We start from the raw sequence: 19,975 nt of genomic DNA, 5'->3' as shown, positions 1-19,975 counted from the left end.
TGTTTGAGTTATCCAAACCTCTGACCAGATGTTGAGTTCCAATTTCACCTCCTTCCCTCACACCACATCAATAGAACACTTAATCAACCTATTCTGTGGGAATTATTTTCTAGAAAACCTATGAGGCTGTATCTTCATTTGTCTCTTGTTTAACTTCTACATAGCAACAGCAATAGCACTTAGACTTATATATCACTCCATAGTGCTTTACAGCACTCTCTGAATAGACATTTTGAATCTAGCACTGCAAAGGATGCCAATTGCATAATAATAATAATAATAATAATAATAATAATAATAATAATAATAATAATAATAATAATAATAATAATAATTATTATTATTATTATTATTATTATTATTATTATTATTATTATTATTATTATTATTATTATTATTATTATTATTATTATTATTATTATTATTATTATTATTATTATTATTATTATTATTATTATTATTATTTAGAGTCTCCCCCCAACAATTATTTCTGGCATATCAACAAGATTCCCATTGCACAAGTATCATGTTTAAAATAAGTGGGTGGCATTTTAGGTAGATTAATAGCACAGGACAGATATAATCATGAGACTAAAATCACAGTGGCCAAATTGTGATTCTACTGGACCAGAATGGGGGACACTATTTTATTTATTTATTTTATTTATTTATTTATTCGGTTTATATACCGCCCTACTCCCAAAGGACTCAGGGCGGTTTACAAGGCAAAATTTAAAAACAATACAATATAAAATTAAAATTAAATTAAATTAAGTCTAGCCGCAAAAATTAAAATCACAATTTAAAAACATTAAACCCCTCAGTCCAGACCAGATAGCTCAAAGAGCCAGGTTTTTAGGTCCCGGCGAAATGAACGAAGGTCGGGGGCAGTCCGGAGTTCCGTTGGCAGTTGATTCCATAGGGCAGACGCGCCCACAGAGAACGCCCACCTGCCCTTTAATTATTTCAAGCAAAATTTTTGGCCCTGATCATAAGCTGCTCCTTCGTATTCAGGTCTGGCTTCAGAATGATAATGTAGCACTTGGGTATGAAGATGCAACCCAGCAGACCAGCACTGGAGGCCAGGATGGAGAAGATCTGCACAGCCACCATGTATTTCCCTTTGGTGCTGAGGTAGGTGGGCACAAAAGTTAACCAGACACTGCAAAAGACCAGCATACTGAAGGTGATCAGCTTGGCTTCATTGAAGGCCCCAGGCAGTTTCCTGGCCAGGAAAGCCATCATGAAGCAGATGGAAGCCAGAAATCCCAAATAGCTGAGGGTTATGTAGAACATAACAACCGAGCCTTCATTGCATTGTAGGATGATCACTCCAGGCTGGGAGTGGAGGTCAGAGTCAGGGAATGGGGAAGAAACTCCAAGCCAGATGGAGCAGATGATAAATTGGACAGCAGAACAAGAAAAAATGATGGAGTTGGCCAAGCTTTTCCCCAACCATCTCTTCACTTGGTTTCCTGGTTTTGTGGCCAGGAAAGCCAACACAACCATGACTGTTTTGGCCAAGAGAGAAGAAATGGCAATTGAGAAGGTGATACTGAAAACCATTTGTCGGAGAAGGCAGGTGGCTTTTCTTGGTTGACCAATAAAGAGAAAAGGAGACAAGAAGCAAAACAGGAGACAGACAAGGAGGATATAAGACAAATCTCGATTGTTGGCTTTGACAATGGGAGTTTCTAGGTATTTGATGAATATGATTAAAACAGCACCTGAGATTAGAAACAAGAATAGTACAAAAGAGACCAAGACGATGCCCAGGTATTCTTCATATGACAGGAAGGTTATAACTTTTGGAATGCATTGGACTCGGTCCTCATTTGGATATTTATCATCCGGACACTTGGTGCATTTTTGTGTATCTGAGAAAACCCCAAAGCAATATTTCTTTAACATTCTGTCTTTTTACTTTTTAAGGAATGCCTTCTTAGGATAAAAACTGACACCAGGAGCTTTTTCCTGGATGCATTGCTTAACATCGTCATAGAAAGATGATAAATAAGCTGTAGCTTGATTTTTTGGGGTGGGGCTAATATAAGTCCTACCTCAAAAATAAGCCCTAGTTTTCGGGTGAGGCACATACCTAAAAATCAAACTAGGGTGGGGGCGGGGCTGTGGAGCTTCCTCACACACCACACACCCACTTACCTTGTAGCCAGGCCTCTCCTCACTGGCCCACTTCTTCTGCAGCGTCTTCTGCAGCCAGGCCTGCATTTCTCAGTCACAGGCCTTTCCAGAAGGCCACTGCAGCTGAAAACCGAGCTATGGATTCAATCCATAGCTCAGTTCTGCAAGACCTCTGCAGCTGAGGATTGAATCCATAGCTCGGTACTCAGTTGCAGAGGCCTTCCGGAAAGGCCTGTGACTGAGAAATGCAGGCCAGGATGCAGCTGCACAATGAAGTTGCTCCTTAGGCTGCAGAAGTGGATTGGCTGGCTGGGGTTGTCAGTGCTGGAGGTGAGTATAAAAGATATCCCCTGAAAGTAAGACCTGGTGCCACTTTTGGAGGCAAAAAAAAAAAAGATCCGGTCTTATATTTGGGGAAACATGGTAGCTAAGGTCTATGATATTTGGTGATGTCCTAGGAACCAGATGATTTCCTGTCAAATATGCAGAACCTTCATAGGAACCTACATTATTAGAGGTAAATAATGAATCAGTTCATCTTTCTAGTCAAATATTCTGAGTCCTGTCATATTGCACTTCTTAGTATAGTGGCCTCACAAGATGCCTATCTTGGGAAGACTAATTGTCTGGCAGAGAAAGCTAGTCCTGCAAACAATTGGGAGCAGTGGTAATATGGATGCAATAAGGTGCACCCATAACTGTCCACACCACTCATTGTGGGCCAGTGACAACTTTTCAGTGATCCTCAAGCAGAGGGTCATGTAGAATGGATTAAATTATCTTCCAGGTGGTGAACCTAAGACAATTCCTCAAGTTTCAAAGCATTCATATGTTCCTAGAAAGATAAATATGGAAGGATAAATCCTAATTAAAAAGTAGAAGAGATATTCCCTCTGGCAGTAGTAAAGCTTTCCCAATATGCCACACCCTCCTATCTCTTTCCAGCACCTTGTCATTTTGCTATTCTTCCCTTTACATAAGAAATTATGCAAAATAATTTCAAAATAAACAGAAAAATAATCGAATTTCAGTGTATTTTAAATTTCACTTTCATGCTCTGGATGAAAGTCAAGTCTGTTGGTTGAGCAGGGGGTTGGACTAGAAGACCTCCAAGGTCCCTTCCATTTCTATTCTGATTCTAGCCCACTTCCACAAGATCTTTCCTTTTCTTTGGTGTTACCCACCTTCCTGAGTGGAGATGGTCCCCTCTGGACAAGGGATGCAGTCGTAGCAGCAAATTGGCTCTCCTTCTCTCTTCTGCTTGACAAATCCAGGGTGACAGCTTTCCACACATTTGGACTGAGGAAGAGACTAAGCAGAAAAACAAAGAGTAACAAAGAAAATATCCTAGCATTAACCACCCATAGAAAATGGAGATAGACATCAACATTAGCAAATAGTCTCTGGGTTTCTCTTAGGTAAATATGAAATTTCTGGCTAGTTCCAAATGGTTATAATAGAGATAACTACTGGCAAAGACTTCATTTAGTTCTTCCATTTTATTTATTACGTATTACATTGGAATATACGACTTTTCTATTTAATAAAGTCTGGAGTGATGAAAGTGAGAAAAGATTTAAGCATTAAGTGACAACTAGTGTGTTTCTCCTCAGGGCTTTATTAGCATTATTTCCTCCATTCCTTATATATGCATGATTTTAAAGTATGATGAAATTTGATCTAAAGTATGATGACCCAACAAACAACATTATAAGTTTTATAAACCCCACATTTAATTCTCAGTGAAGATGATCCACCTTGGCGAGTAGGCCTAACCCAGTTGAAGTGAGTCCTAAGTCTTTGGAAAACAAAGGAAAGACATTGATAGTTTCCCAACCTTGTTGAGCAAGTTTAGATGTGAAAGAGCATTTTGGTTGATTACAAGTCTCTGTCCTTCAAAACTCCCCAGTTGTTCTTTGATGGGATGATCAATAGGGAGAACCACCACACTCATGATGTTCAGATCTGCTGCTACATCTCCATTTTGATCCAGGTATATTTTCTCCTGGGATAAATTGCAGAACTCATTCTTCTCCAGATAGGCATGGAACTAGAATGGAAATGCTCAGAAATTTTAAAAGCAGAAACCTTGATTCCTTATCCCAGGTGGTCTTTTCACATTTGAAACTTTCTTCTACAGTTGTCTATTATGCAAATATGCTTAGTTGGAAGAACATAATTACCATTATCTTCAAAAATCAAAAAGTTCAGCACAATTTGTCAACCACATAGATTAGAACAGATCGAAAATAAATTGAGCAAACAAATAATTAAAGAGACTGTTCATGAACCCCTTGAAAACAAAACAGTGATTACCAGATTGTTTTGTCATGAAGAATGTTGCCAGTTGATTTTCTCCCAGGTAGACCAGATGGGAAACATCACCAGATGATTTAATTCTACTTTATTCTAAAGCTAAGTTAACATCTTGCAAGTCTGAAAGTACAACTCTCTCACCAACTCTTTTAACAGCCTGAAAAGTTAGGGAGGATCCTCTTTTCATTTATTTCTCTGCCCATTAGGCAATGGCAGCCTCTCGACCTTTTATCTGATTGATTTTAGGCAGCATCTCTTCCATCCATCCCTTGAGTTCAATCCCACATATTCTAATCTAAATAGGTTGTGAGAATTGTCAGGCATGAAAGGGTAGGTTAACACATAGGGGTTCAATTAAACTGATTTATTACTAAGTTCATGCAAAAGAATCTTCTCAACCAACAGTTGGCAGATGAGTGTCAATGGCATTCAAACTTACTGTAGTTTTTTTGTGGCAATGTAGGGGTTCAAGGCTGATCACTCTTTAAACCCCATCCCCTGTTTTGTCAATTCCCCTATATCTTTATTTTAGCAAAATATTAGCAAATAATTTCTAATGTATAAGAACCTAATTAAGTGAGGCTGGATGGTACGATATTTAAGTGGATAAAAAACTTTTAAAAATTGTATTCAAATAATTTTCAATATTTTAATAAAACAGGGTAGATATGAATGACAATTAGTTCTTGGTTATCTATTCTTCTATATTGTTATTAATAGAGATACATAGAGTTGGTAAATCATGATTTCATGATGGAAGATTTATACCACCTCTTAAAAGAAGCTGTTTTGCTCTCATTTTTTTAAAAAAAAAAGACTATTTTTTTCTGAAAAATATTTATGGTTTCTTGATAGAGGTACATGAGTAAAACCCAGTAAAAATATATCTGATTTTTAGCAACTAGGACTTGACAAGCTGTGATACTTTGTATAAGAAAAAAACTGTGGCAGCTACAGTGTAGATCTTTCATTAAGGTTTCATTTGCACTTCTTCTAAAACTGGATGAATACTGCATCCAGTTTTGGTCACCACAATGTAAAAAAAAAAGATGTTGAGACTCTAGAAAGAGTGCAGAGAAAAGCAACAAAGATTATCAGAGGACTGGAGGCTGAAACATATAAGGAACGGCTGCTGGAATTGGTTATGTCTAGTTTAATGAAGAAAAGGATGAGGGGGGACATGATAGCAGTCTTCCAATCTCTCACGGGTTGCCACAAAGAAGAGGGATTCTAACTATTTTCCAAAGCACCTGAGGACAGGAGAAGAAGCAGTGGATGAAAACTAATCAAGTTAGAACAATTAATCAGTGGAACAACTTGCCTCCAGAAGTTGTGAATGCTCCAACACTGGAAGTTTTTAAGAAGAAATTGGACAATCATTTGTCTGCAATGGTAGGGTTTCCTGCCTGAACAGGGGGTTGGACTAAATGACTTTATTATTAGGGTTAGGGTTAGGGTTCTATTCTATTCTATTCTATTCTATTCTATTCTATTCTATTCTATTCTATTCTGTTCTGTTCTGTTCTGTTCTGTTCTGTTCTGTTCTGTTCTGTTCTGTTCTGTTCTGTTCTGTTCTGTTTTTATTATTATATATGTACGCTGGCCATTGATTATAATAAATTATTTTTAATTTTTTTTTTATTTTAATTCCATTTATATCCCGCCCTTCTCCGAAGACTCAGGGCGGCTTACAAGCTTAGCAGTAGCCTTCATTCTATGTATATGCCTGCTTAGTAGGGCTTTCACACACACCCCAAGCGGCATTATTACAAAGTCAGCTTAATTGCCCCCAACAATCTGGGTCCTCATTTTACCTACCTCGGAAGGATGGAAGGCTGAGTCAACCTTGAGCCTGGTGGGATGCGAACCTGCACTAATTGCAGGCAGCTGGTGTTAGTTAAGGAAGCATTAGCCCACTGCTCCACCAAGGCTCCAAATTAGTAGGGAAGAAAGGGAATCAAATGTTTGTCAATTGGCAATTGATACCTGCCATGCTTGCAGCCTTGAAGCCCCCAGACTGTCTTTGCCCTCCTTCCTTCTTCTTTTGGATGTGGAGGAATAAGCAGCATTCAAGGCATGTGCCAGAGTCTTAACAATAATGTAAATACGGTGATTATTTGTGATCTGGATTCTGTTCCTTTTCTTTTGGGTCTCCAAAGTTGCTATCTCGGTGCATCTTCTCCGGCTTTTGACCGAAAAGAGATTCTTTGAAAAAAAACAGCGAAATGACTGCTCTCGAAAATGGGGTTCCACAAAGAGTTTGGTTTGAAAAACCTCATCCTTTGGATTGTTTTTGGCCTGAAAAGCAAAGCTCCAAATACTATGGATGTATTTGAAAAGTCTGCGTTTTCTCACTGGAAATTCCCCTAAGACTGTCGTGATCCAGACTTTCCCTTCAATGGGTCCTGGTAAACTCTCAAGTTTTAAATGGAAAGGAAGAATTCTGGGCAGAAGGGAAACAAATTCTATGAAGTGAACAAAGACATTGACTTGTCTCCACTTAGAGATATCATCTCCAGAGAGTGCTGTTTCTCCAGTCACTGAGAATAATTGTGATATAACAACACAAATTCCATTTGTGACAAGCACAGGAGTAAAAGTCCTCATGAAATTCTCTCCATTCTCTACATCTGAAGCAAAGAGGCCAATCAATGTCCATCTGAAATAGAGCAGCAATTGAACAATTCCTGGGTAATGGAACCCTTCTTTGGGAAGCATGTGGTGGAAAAAAGGGAATTGACTTTTATCACTCAGAATCTCTGAAACAATTCTACCTCTAACCTAAAAACATAATGAAGAATGCTAGTTTATATTTGAGGTCATATCAATTCCAAAATATTAAGTTTTAAGAAATTCAACTTGGTTGTTTTGAATGTATTAGAATAGTTTATTACTGATTAACCATTAGGCCATATTAAGATACATACTGTAATATAAAACAGAACATCTTATTAAATATCATATTTGCAATATACTGTATACAATAGAATAAAAGAAACAAAGTTATCACAAAAGAATAAAGTATCACCCCTACAATTTACCAGATGTGCAGATCTCAACTGAACTGTTTTGTTAAAAAATGGGCCAAGTTAGAAGTAATTATTAAATTTTGTTCACACAGGAAATACATTGTTTTAAAATGAGGATCCCAATAGGTTGCACATCTATCCAAGATATTGATCTATAGTATTTCTTGAATAATTGAGATTAAAATAATACATATTTAAGTCTTCTCCTTGGGAACTCTGCAAATACAATTCTGTTCATAATAGGGGTCATAATAGGGTTCTCCTTACTAGCACTGATGATGTTACCTAGTTAGGGTAATGAAACATCTGCAAGAAAATAAGCAAGCTCAGAGAGCACCAAGGATCCCTCAATAGGGGACTTGCGTAGATCTTCCATATTTAACCACTGTATCCAGCTGCTCAAATCTTGCTCAAGTAAATAATGCCCTAAGGTGTTTAAGCATTTCTGCATTCAAGTACTTCACAATTTGGAAGGTCCATTTGTAGCAGCTCATCCATTTCAATGTGTCAAATTTACTGAAGATGGCTATATTTTTCTCTGCTGTGCCATCCTGGATTCTTTGTGTAACAATCATTATAGCTTGTTCTTCATTTGTACAAGAAACAGGGAAATCCAGAGCTCCTAATATAATTTGTCAGTTGTACAATCTCAGAGGTCTTTCATTGAAATTTTGCCTGTTCTATCAAAGACAGTTTTGGTAGTCTGTTGCTTTCCATAGCATTAATTTTACACCAATAATTATATTCCTTGAATTTAGACAAAGAACAAATAGCATAAAATACCTAATTCTGCTCTAACAGTAGATGAAGCCCTCTTGTTGACACCCAGGTAAGTTCTCAGATGCTGTGATTGTTTTTTTTTCTAATAGTGGTATCTTTTTTGAACCACAAACACCAGCTCCATATAAGCGTATTCTTGGTTTTATATATTTTAATAAATGAGGCTAAGAAAGCTGGATGGCTATGATTTTTTTTTAAAAAAATTAAGCAGTACATTCATTCATGCCCTTGCTCAAGTGAACTCCTTTGATGAGAAAGAAGCCATGATCCTATCTCAGAGAAAATTATCCTTAGGTAAGAAAAATGGTTGGCTCACCACTGAATAAGCTATCTATGGCCATGATGTTATTTTCCAAAGACTATGACTTTTCCCTTTGATTTATTAATAATCAAGAGAATTATTATGACAGTGAGAACTATGTCTTTTTAATAACCTATGTAACCCAACACATTAGTATATTATTATTTGTGGAACCAAAGCACCTGAGAGTAGGACAAGAAGCAATGGATGGCAACTAATCAAAGAGAAAAGCAACCTAGAACTAAGAAGTAATATCCTGACAGTCAGAACAATTAATCAGCGGAACAACCTGCCTCCAGAGGTTGTGAATGCTCCAACACTGGAAGTTTTTAAGAAGAGACTGGACAGCCATTTGCCTGAAATGGTATAGGGTTTCCTGCCTGAGCAGGGGGTTGCACTAGAAGAACTCCAAGGTCCCTTCCAAATCTCTATTCTATTCTATTCTATTCTATTCTATTCTATTCTATTCTATTCTATTCTATTCTATTCTATTCTATTCTATTCTATTCTATTCTATTCTATTCTATTCTATTCTATTCTATTCTATTCTATTCCATTCCATTCCATTCCATTCCATTCCATTCCATTCTATTCTATTCTATTCTATTCTATTCTATTCTATTCTATTCTATTCTATTCTATTCTATTCTATTCTATTCTATTCTATTGCACTCCAGTCCACTCCACTCCACTCCACTCCACTCCATCCACTCCACTCCACTCCACTCCATTCCATTCCATTCCATTCCATTCCACTCACTCAAGAGGAACCTAATATATATTTTAGCCACAATATCTATTAGATGAGTGGGCCAGTGATTGCTAGGGTCCCTTTTATTGCCCCTTTTAAATACAGGTAGCCCTTGACTATAAGTCTTTTAGTGGCTGTTTGAAGTTACAACAGCAGTGAAAACTGATCTTTTACCATTTTTCACACTTATGACCATTGATGCATCTCCATGGTCACATGAGAAAATTTGGATGCTTGGCAACTGGTTCATATTTAGGACAGTTGCAATGTCCAAGAGTCACGTGATCACATTTTGCGACCTTCTGACAAGCAAAGTCAATGGGGAAGCCAGAATCACTTAAACAACTGTGTTAATGATTTAACAGCTGCAATGGTTTACCTAACAACTGTGGCAAGAATGGTCGTAAGATGGGGCAAAACTCACTTAACAAATTTCTTGCTTAGCAACGTAAATTTTGGGCTCAGTTGTGATTGTAAGTTTTTTTTTTATTTTTTTTTATTTTAATTCCATTTATATCCCGCCCTTCTCCGAAGACTCAGGGAGGCTTACAAGCTTAGCAGTAGCCTTCATTCTATGTATATGCCTGCTTATTAGGGCTTTCACACACACACCAAGCGGCATTATTACAAAGTCAGCTTAATTGCCCCCAACAATCTGGGTCCTCATTTTACCTACCTCGGAAGGATGGAAGGCTGAGTCAACCTTGAGCCTGGTGGGATGCGAACCTGCACTAATTGCAGGCAGCTGGTGTTACTTAAGGAGGCATTAGCCCACTGCTCCACCAAGGCTCTTGAGGCCAACCTGTATAGGAGTTACTATTGTCATCTTCCTCCCAATTGGGGCATGGCAGCTATTATTTATTTGTGCATAAATCTGCCAATAGAGTGTTAGAATATTGTTTATGATACATTAATAGAATATTTCATTTGAGCATTTACATTTTTATTAAGCTTGAGACACCATGTCTCCTTTTGTTTTCTTTAAGATTTGTATTTTCTCACACTTCATTATTCCACAGACTTGAAAGCAGTTTAGCCAGGTAAATGAGAAAAGATATACATTCTAAACATATGTCTGTGCAGTTTCTCAGTTATTCAGGTCATGCTTGTCCCCTACAATGGCCATGGAGAAAAGCAGCTCTTGAATCCCATAGAGAACATATGACTCAATCTATTGCTCACCTATCAACACTGCACTCCCTCTATTAGATAGAGAAATACACAGACAGACCTGTGGAAGTTTGTAGGTGCCTACTAATGTTGACATCTGGATGGAGATATCATTGGCAGCTCCATCAAGAAAAGTCAAAAGATTGTCCTTCTTTCCGCAACTGTAGTTGGGAACATTGGCTTTTCCAGTAGAGAGCATGTCCAGCAAGGCATCTGAAGTACCAAGTGTGTTCAAACAGTTGTCATGGATGTTGTAGCCCAGGGTGAGATTGTGCAAGAGCTTGGGTTTCTTATTGACATTTTGAATGGCGAAAATGAGGTGTATGATTTTTGACTGATCAGAAGATAAACTGTGGTAAAAATATGTTCATGTCATACTCATCATCACATAAACAAGTATCAAGTAAATATTGAGTCAATTGAGTCTTAAGCCAATGATCCCAAACCAAAGGAAATGATAGTAAGGTTCTACATTTAGGCAGGAAAAATCAAATGCACAGGTATAGTATAGGTGGTACCTTGCTCAATAGTAGCAACTGTGAGAGAGATCTCGGAGTCCTAGTGGACAATCACTTAAATATGAACCAGCAGTGTGCTGCAGCTGCCAAAAAAGCCACCACAGTGCTAGGCTGCATTAACAGAGGGATAGAATCAAGATCGCGTGAAGTACTAATACCACTTTACAATGCCTTGGTAAGGCCACACCTGGAATACTGCATCCAGTTTTGGTCACCACAAGGTAAAAAAGATGTCGAGACTCTAGAAAGAGTACAGAGAAGATCAACAAAGATGATTGGGGGTCTGCAGGCTAAAACATATAGGGAACGGTTGCTGGAATTGGGTATGTCTAGTTTAATGAAGAGAAGGACGAGGGGTGACACAATAGCAGTGTTTCAATATCTCAGGAATTGCCACAAAGAAGAGGGAGTCAAGCTATTCTCCAAAGCACCTGAAAGCAGGACAAGAAGCAACGGATGGAAACTAGTCAAGGAGAGAAGCAACCTAGAACTAAGGAGAAACTTCCTGACAGTTAGAGCAATTAACCAGTGGAACAACCTGCCTCCAGAAGTGGTGAACGCTCCAACATTGGAACTTTTTAAGAAGAGACTGGCCAGCCACTTGTCTGAAATGGTATAGGGTTTCCTTCCTGAGCAGGGGGTTGGACTAGATGGCCTCTAAGGTCCCTTCCAACTTATTATTATTACTGCTGTTAGATAGTCACCCATAAAGATTTAATTCTTGTGAATGTTGAGTGGATGGGATGTAGATAGTCCTCCACCAGGGTTAATAGTTTCCAATATATCATTATTTGTAATTGTGCTGGTTTTCATTTTTCCAGTAACTGGGATTCAAAATCATTTAATCATTAAAGTAGAACCATTGAAAAAAAGAGAATGGTTTATAAGTGACAGCTTGCTGTCAGAAGTTGTAGGTGCTTCATCACTGGAGGTCTTTAAGAAGAGACTGTACATTAACTTGTCTGAAATGATATAGGGTCTCCTGCTTGGGCAGGGAGTTGGACTAGAAAAACTCCAAGGTCCCTTCCATCTCTATTCTGATTGATTGATTGATTGATTGACCCAGAAAACCATCTCTAAAAACAAGTAAGCCTCTATTTTCATAAGGAACAGTCTTTGAACATCAATGAGTGGTTATAAAGATAAAACTGGCTGCTTGTAAGCCGCCCTGAGTCTTCGGAGAAGGGCAGGATATAAATGGAATTAAAAAAATAAAAATAAAAATAAAATAAAACTCAAACCCTTTTAATCATTCAGTGATAAACTGAATTATTGGACAGGAAGAGGAAACTAATTGGGACTTCTTTTGGATTTTTATCTGCCCCATCTTTAGTTTTGAGTCGCTTCCTCAAAATAAGACAAAAGAAATAGAAACGATTTAGTAAATCAGACAGATCCTGCAACATACGAGCAAGTGAATATGATGAAGAGATGGTATGTGTTAGAATTGCAAATGAAGGGAATGCAACCCCATTGCACTGAATGACTTACGAGTGAGACTGACTGGAAGGAGACCGGTTGAAAGGCAATGTTGTACGTGATAGTCTTGTTGCAGTGGTGACCACGCTAAAGAGATGGTCTCCTGGCCTGTAATAGCTCCATGGATTTTTTTCATCGTCCTTCTCCAAAATCAGTGGGCACTTCATTCTAAGCTTCCCAGAGACTGGCTGGGAAATCAGCAGCAGCAGAAACAGAAGCAGGATATCCATAATTCATAGGGATGAATCAATCCCCTTCTCGTATGTAAGAATGAACAAGAAGAGCTAGTAAAACTCAAACCGCTCTCTCAATATGGAAATGCCAATGGCTTTGTTGATTCAGAAAGAGACAAACTGAACTGTAGTTGGAAAGTAGAGAAGATACATTGAAGAATTCAGGCCCTGCCTTTCCCAAAACCTATGCCACACAGAATGGGATCTGAGGCATTTACCCTTTTCTTAATCAAGATCCTTCCTTGTTGCTTCAGTCTGATGTTTTCATCAAAGGCAGTCATTGGAGAAGTAGCAAAAGAGGTCTCAAAAACCCAGGATAGTTTTAATTACAGTGAGAGGTAACTTCTCCCCTGGGTATTACAAACTTCTCTTCTGCTCCTTGTATAAAGAGGTAGCTGGAGAAACCATGGTACTGAAAAGTTACAGATACACCCTTGAGGACACTGTTCTTTATTGATTATGGTCCCTCCTGCCAGGACTCATCCAGAAAGTGATGCTGGAGTTCAATAATAAAAGGATAGACTTTTGCTTTCCTTCAACATGGTATCTTGTCTCCAGAGGCTGCTGGGTCAATCACCCAGGAGTATGGAGCTTGGTACCATTCTAGGTTGATGACACTTAACTCTAGTGTTACCTGTCTTCTAACATCAAGAAAGCAATCCAAACCCTTGAACCCTGCCTAATGTTAAAAGCATGACCTGTTTCTGATTTTCTTTTCCATTAGATCTTCATTTATTAATCTTGAATTACAGCTGAGTTGCTCATGCTGAAGTTAAATTTCATTTCCCATCTGTTGTAGAAAATCCATTTTTTTTTATAACAGCCAGGAAAGTGTTAGGGTGTGGACTGTATTGTTGGGTAAATAGGGTGAAAGTTATAGATTGCGCAGACATTTTTATTTTAACAACAACAACAACAATAACAAAGTTGGAAGGGACCTTGGAGGTCTTCTAGTCCAGCCCCCTGCTCAGGCAGGAAACCCTATATCATTTCAGACAAATGGTTGTCCAGTCTCTTCATAAAAACTTCCAGTGTTGGAGCATTCACAACTTCTGGAGGCAGGTTGTTCCACTGATTATCTGTTCTCATTGTCAGGAAATTTCTCCTTAGTTCTAGTTTGCTTCTCTCCTTGATTAGCTTCTTCTCTCTTTTCTTGATGCTGTCTGTGTTGCTTTCCATATTCACTGAGATCTCTTATATTTTTAAGGTCCTTTTAGTTTATCATATAAAGTAAAGACTGTGATGTCTGCAGCGAAGATGGTGACAGTGCCCACAGGGTGATTGAAGCTGGGACCTGATTTCTTGCCACATTTACCCAGAAACAAGTATGAAGGGACCTGATAGCCCTTCTTCTGGTTGTGTCACCATATTCGACCACAGGTGTGGTGCCCTCGTGGTCTTCTTGTATATGAGGCTGTGTGTCATCCCTCCAAAAGTCTTCCATAAACTTGCAAGATTCATTTTTCTTGCCAAGTATATGCATACATCCGAACTAGACTATGTTGTTTCTCTGGGTCATGTATGTGTGTGTATGTGGGTATATGCATATTTTTTTGTCAGATTTATGAAGTGTATATTGGAAGTTGTTACCTTTTGAGAGCTGTATGCAATATAATGTATGCTGATTAGTGTGCATTAAAAGTGACAATGAAGTTATTATCCTATCCTATCCTATCCTATCCTATCCTATCCTATCCTATCCTATCCTATCCTATCCTATCCTATCCTATCCTATCCTATCCTATCCTAACCTATCCTATCCTATCCTATCCTATCCTATCCTATCCTATCCTATCCTATCCTATCCTATCCTATCCTATCCTCCCCTTCATGGAATACTGCCTTGTCATTGCGAAGGGGCTTGTGTAATTCAATGAAGCTACGAACTATGCCATGCAGGGCCACCCAAGATGGACAGGTCATAGCAGAGAGTTCTGACAAAATGTGATCCACTGGAGAAGGAAATGGCAACCCACTCCAGTATCTTTGACATGAAAACCCTATGGACAGTACCAAAAGGCAAAACGATATGACGCTGGAAGAAGAGCCCCTCAGGTCAGAAGGCGTCCAATATGCTACTGGGGAAGAGCAGAGGGCTAGTACTAGTAGCGCCGGAAAGAATGAAGCGACTGGGCCAAAGCTGAAAGGACGCTCAGCTGTGGATGTATCTGGTGGTGAAAGGAAAGTCCGATGCTGTAAAGATTTTTTTCTCCATAGGAACCTGGAATGTAAGAGCCATGAATCAAGGCAAGCTGGACGTGGTCAAACAAGAGATGACAAGACTGAACATTGACATCTTAGGAATCAGCAAACTAAAATGGACAGGAATGTGTGAATTTAATTCAGATGACCATCAGGTATACTGCTGTGGTCAAGAATCCCTCAGAAGAAATGGAGTAGCCTTCATAGTCAATAAAAGAGTAGGAAAAGCAATACTGGGATACAATCCCCAAAGTTTAGGCTTAAACTGAAGAAAGTAGGGAAAAGCACTAGGCCACTCAGGTATGAATTAAATCATATCCCTGTTGAATATACAGTAGAGGTGACAAATAGATTTAAGGAATTAGATCTGATAGACAGAGTGCCTGAAGAACTATGGATGGAGTTTCGCAACATTATACAACTAAAACCATCCCAAAGAAAAAGAAATGCAAGAAAGCAAAATGGCTGTCTGAGGAAGCTTTGCAAATAGCTGAGGAAAGGAGGGAAGTGAAAGGCAAGGGAGAAAAAGAAAGATATGCCCAATTGAACGCAGAATTCCAGAGAATAGCTAGAAGAGATAAGAATGCCTTCTTAAATGAACAGTGCAAAGAAATAGAAGAAAACAATAGAATAGGGAGGACCAGAGATCTCTTCAAGAAAATTGGAGAGATGAAGGGAACATTTCATGCAAAAATGGGCATGATAAAGGACCAAAATGGCAGGGACTTAATAGAAGCAGAAGAAATTAAGAAGAGGTGGCAAAATTACACAGAGGAACTATACAAGAATGAGCTTAACATCCCTGATAACCACGATGAAGTGGTCACTGACCTCAAGCCAGACATCCTAGAATGTGAAGTGAAGTGGGCCTTAGAAAAGCTGAGCAACAACAAAGCTAGTGGAGGTGACAGTATTCCAGCTGAGCTATTCAAAATCTTAAAAGACGATGCAGTAAAAGTGCTACACTCAATTTGCCAGCAAATTTGGAAAACTCAGCAGTGGCTACAGGATTGGAAAAGATCAGTTTACATTCCAATTCCAAAGAAAGGCAGTGCCAAAGAATGTTCAAACTATCACACCATTGCACTCATTTCACATGCTAGTAAAGTTATGCTTAAAATCCTACAAGCTAGACTCCAGTAGTATGTGGATCGAGAACTACCAGAAGTACAAGAAGGATTTCGAAGAGGCTGTGGCAAGTTCTTTAAGAGATGGGCGTACCAGACCATCTTATTTGTCTCTTGAGAAATCTATATGTGGGTCAAGAAGCAACAGTGAGAACTGGACACAGAACCACTGATTGGTTCAAAATTGGGAAAGGAGTCCGGCAAGGCTGTATACTGTCACTCTGCCTATTTAACTTATATGCAGAGCACATTATGAGAAAGGCAGGGCTAGATGAATCAAAAGTTGGAATTAAGATATGCAGATGATACCACTCTAATGGCAGAAAGTGAAGAGGAACTAAAGAGCCTCTTGTTGCAGGTGAAGAAGGAGAGTGCAAAAGTTGGCTTGAAACTTAACATTAAGAAAACCAAGATCATGGCATCTGGCCCTCTCAATTCCTGGCAAATAGATGGGGAGGAAATGGAGGTAATGATAGATTTTATTTTCCTGGGCTCCAAGATCACTGCAGATGGGGACTGTAGCCAAGAAATTAAAAGACGCTTGCTCCTGGGGAGGAAAGCCATGACAAATCTAGACAGCACACTAAAAAGCAGAGACATCACCCTGTCAACAAAAGTGCGTATATTCAAGGCTATGGTCTTCCCAGTTGCAATGTATGGCAGTGAAAGTTGGACCATAAGAAAGGCTGAGTGTCAAAGAATTGAGGCCTTTGAACTATGGTACTGGAGAAGACTCCTGCGAGTCCCTTGGACTGCAAGGCAATCAAACCGTTCAGTCCTAGAGGAGATCAACCCTGACTGCTCTTTAGAAGGCCAGATCCTGAAGTTGAAACTCAAATACTTTGGCCACCTAATGAGAAGGAAGGATTCACTGGAGAAGAGCCTAATGCTGGGAAAGATTGAGGGCAATAGAAGAAGGGGACGACAAAGAATGAGGTGGCTAGATGGAGTCACTGAAGCAGTAGGCGTGAGCTTAAATGGACTCCAGAAGATGGTAGAGGACAGGAAGGCCTGGAGGAATGTTGTCCATGGGGTCGCGATGAGTCAGACACGACTTTGCAGCTAACAACAAAAACAACAATCCTATCCTATCCTATCCTATCCTATCCTATCCTATCCTATCCTATCCTATCCTATCCTATCCTATCCTATCCTATTATTTGGAAGGTGCAATTGAGACACCTAGAGCCAGTTGTTGGAGGGATCATGTTTCTTTTTATTTTAAATCCACTAGGTCTCCAGAATCCAAACCACAGACAAACCAGAACAGAGTAACTCTGAAAGTTTTAGGTATAACCACTGCTCTTCAACTCTCCTAATTTTATCTATGTCTCCACTCCTATATTTTTATCTAAAGATTTCTCTTGGTTATGTGGGCATGAGTCTCTTACTCATGCCCCAGTCTGGGTTAAGTGGACTTTTGACATTGGGTGTTTGACCTCTCTATATGCTCTGCTTCCCATGTAAGTACCCCTAGCAAATCAAGTTAAATGAGAACTATCTTAATTTTGCGATTCGTATCTGTCAAGAGTGAAAAGCTGGCAGCTACATGCCTCTCTATTTTCATCTTGTCATTAGAATGGTGTTGTTTTCAACTGGGTTAGTTAGAGAAACAAAACCTCTCCAGTTCTACGGAAGCTTGCTGAGAATTGGCAGTATGGAAACCTTTCAAAGACATTCTAGCAGGTGTGAAGAAGATAGCAGATGATTTCCATAACAAAGAGAATTTGTTCACATAAGCTACATGGACATCTGGGGGGTGGGTTGACTTGGAATGTCATTGTTATATGCTATGATATGATGCCTTGGGATTTTAGAGTTAGTTTTACTTCATCTTTACCAGTCCATGTATTCAATAAACAGTAAGAATTTCAGAAAAGAAAATGATCCTGGATTTTTATTTGGATACTTGAGCTGGAAGCTGACATTGTTTTCCTTTACGTATATTAATTTTTTCACTCACTTAATTATATAAGTGTTATATCTCTTTTCCTGAAACATTATTTCAATGTATTAAACCTATTTTCCTGAATTAATGTATATCCACACCAACTGGACAACAAACTTATTGGCAATAGGTAGATAGGGCTCGCAACCTGGGTGTCCTCCTAGATTCACAGCTCTCCTTAGAAGATCACATAGGAGCTGTGACTAGGGGGGCTTTCACTCAGGTTCGTCTGGTGCACCAGCTACGACCCTATCTGGACCTGGATGCCTTACGTACAGTCACCCATGCACTTGTGACCTCTCGTCTTGACTACTGCAACGCTCTTTACATGGGGCTGCCCTTGAGAATCACTCGGAAGCTTCAGCTGGTACAGAGTGCAGCTGCACAGACGCTTTTGGGGGCTCCCCGATACTCCCATATTACACCTCTGCTTCGTGAGCTGCACTGGCTTCCAGTTGCCTTCCGGATGAAATTCAAGGTGCTAGTGATGACATACAAAGCCCTACATGGCATGGGTCCGGAATACCTACGGGAGCACCTACTGCCAGCGTCAACACCCCTCCGTCTTGTGCGCTCCCACAGAGAGGGCCTCCTCAGGGTGCCACCGGTCAGAGAATGCCGGCTGGTGACCCCCAGGGGGAGAGCATTCTCGGTGGGTGCGCCAATCCTCTGGAACCGCTTACCAGCCGAAATCCGGATGGCCCCCAACCTTCGCACCTTTCGGCGAGATTTAAAAACCTATCTATTCCAGCAAGCCAGCCTGGCCTGATAGATTTGGGGTTTTATTTGTAGATCTGGGGTTTTATTTGTTTTATTGTTGGTTTATTGTATACTTACTTTGCTCTGTACACCGCTCTGAGTCCTCCGGGAGAAGGGCAGTATATAAAACAAACAAACAAACAAACAAATAAATAAATAAATAAATAAATAAATAAATAAATAAATAAATAAATAAATATGCCGAAACAAAACTCCTGTAATCTTCCGAATGATAAGTGAGCCCCATTTTGTGACACTCCTGTTTAACTTGATGCCAAGAAGAGGAATATGTGAGATTAGGCTGAAGTTGCCATGCTGAAAATGAAGCAATAAAGGAGAATATTTGTAGCTCACGATTGAATTGAGGGGTCCTTGTTGCACTTGGTTGTTTTCTTGTAGACATTTTAATATTCAAACTAGGCAATATCATCAGTGCTGGTAGCAGTCCTGGCACTGATGATGTCACCTAATTTGGGTAATGAAATGTCTGCAAGAAAAAAATCAAGCTCGAAAAGCACCAAGGACCCTTCATGAAGCAGGCAGGAAAGCAGGATGACAAAAGCCAGGAATCTTGGCTACAAAATCCCTTAAGGAGGTAGATTGGACAGAACCAAGTTGTTATGGAAACAAATGAAAAATGTCACCTGAAGATCTGTGACACCAAACCTGAATCTTCTTGGCATCCAGCTCTATTGCGCATGCCTACCTTTGAGGATATGTCATAGAGCAGGCATGTCAAACTCACGACGTCACGTGACATCGCGCAACGTATCGGAACTTTTTCCCATTGCCAAAAACGGGATGGGCACGGTTTCTCCGTGACGCTCCGGCCCGTGGGCCGGCAGTCTGACACCCCTGTCATAGAGAGAAAGAGACCTTGTTCAAACAGTTAGATTTCCATATTCATTCCATCTTAGGCAAATACTCTTTTCCCTTCTATTTTGGGAATCCTGTCTCTTCTGTTCAGATGTCTTATGTTAATATAGAATATTCACTTTTGTTATCATGCCCTTCCCTGTTTGCTTTTTTTTATTTTACTGTTTGATGATTATATTGGACTTTAATTTTAATAGTTTTACTTTCTTCATAGTTTTATTTTCTTTGCTTTTCCTTTGATTTTAAATAACCTTAATTCCAAACAGATGCAAAGAAAACATACAAGCCCAATAATAAATGTAATGAAAAATTAAATGTTATGAACCTGAGAAATCATTTCACTA

At 39.3% G+C, this 19,975-nt stretch overlaps 2 protein-coding genes across 2 annotated transcripts in view; one reads left to right on the top strand and one right to left on the bottom strand.

Annotated features, from left to right (window-relative positions):
* Window positions 1-9,830, top strand: part of LOC308661727 (zinc finger protein 24-like) — a 765,670-nt gene extending 755,840 nt beyond the window's left edge. The window contains exon 5 of the mRNA XM_081316890.1: window positions 9,798-9,830. The gene's annotated coding sequence lies outside the window, so the exon portion shown is untranslated. The remainder of the gene's footprint in view (window positions 1-9,797) is intronic.
* Window positions 967-4,096, bottom strand: LOC308663067 (vomeronasal type-2 receptor 26-like; the record flags this gene model as incomplete). Its single annotated transcript, XM_081319212.1, has 3 exons — window positions 967-1,877; window positions 3,327-3,453; window positions 3,980-4,096. The coding sequence occupies 3 exons, from the start codon at window positions 4,094-4,096 to the stop codon at window positions 967-969; spliced, it is 1,155 nt and encodes a 384-aa protein (XP_081175338.1).
* Window positions 9,831-19,975: the final 10,145 nt, after the last annotated feature.

The sequence above is a fragment of the Vipera berus genome (genome assembly GCF_964194415.1).
Source record: "Vipera berus genome assembly, chromosome: 2".
Lineage (NCBI taxonomy): Eukaryota > Metazoa > Chordata > Lepidosauria > Squamata > Viperidae > Vipera > Vipera berus.
This window is presented reverse-complemented; position numbering and strand designations above follow the sequence as displayed.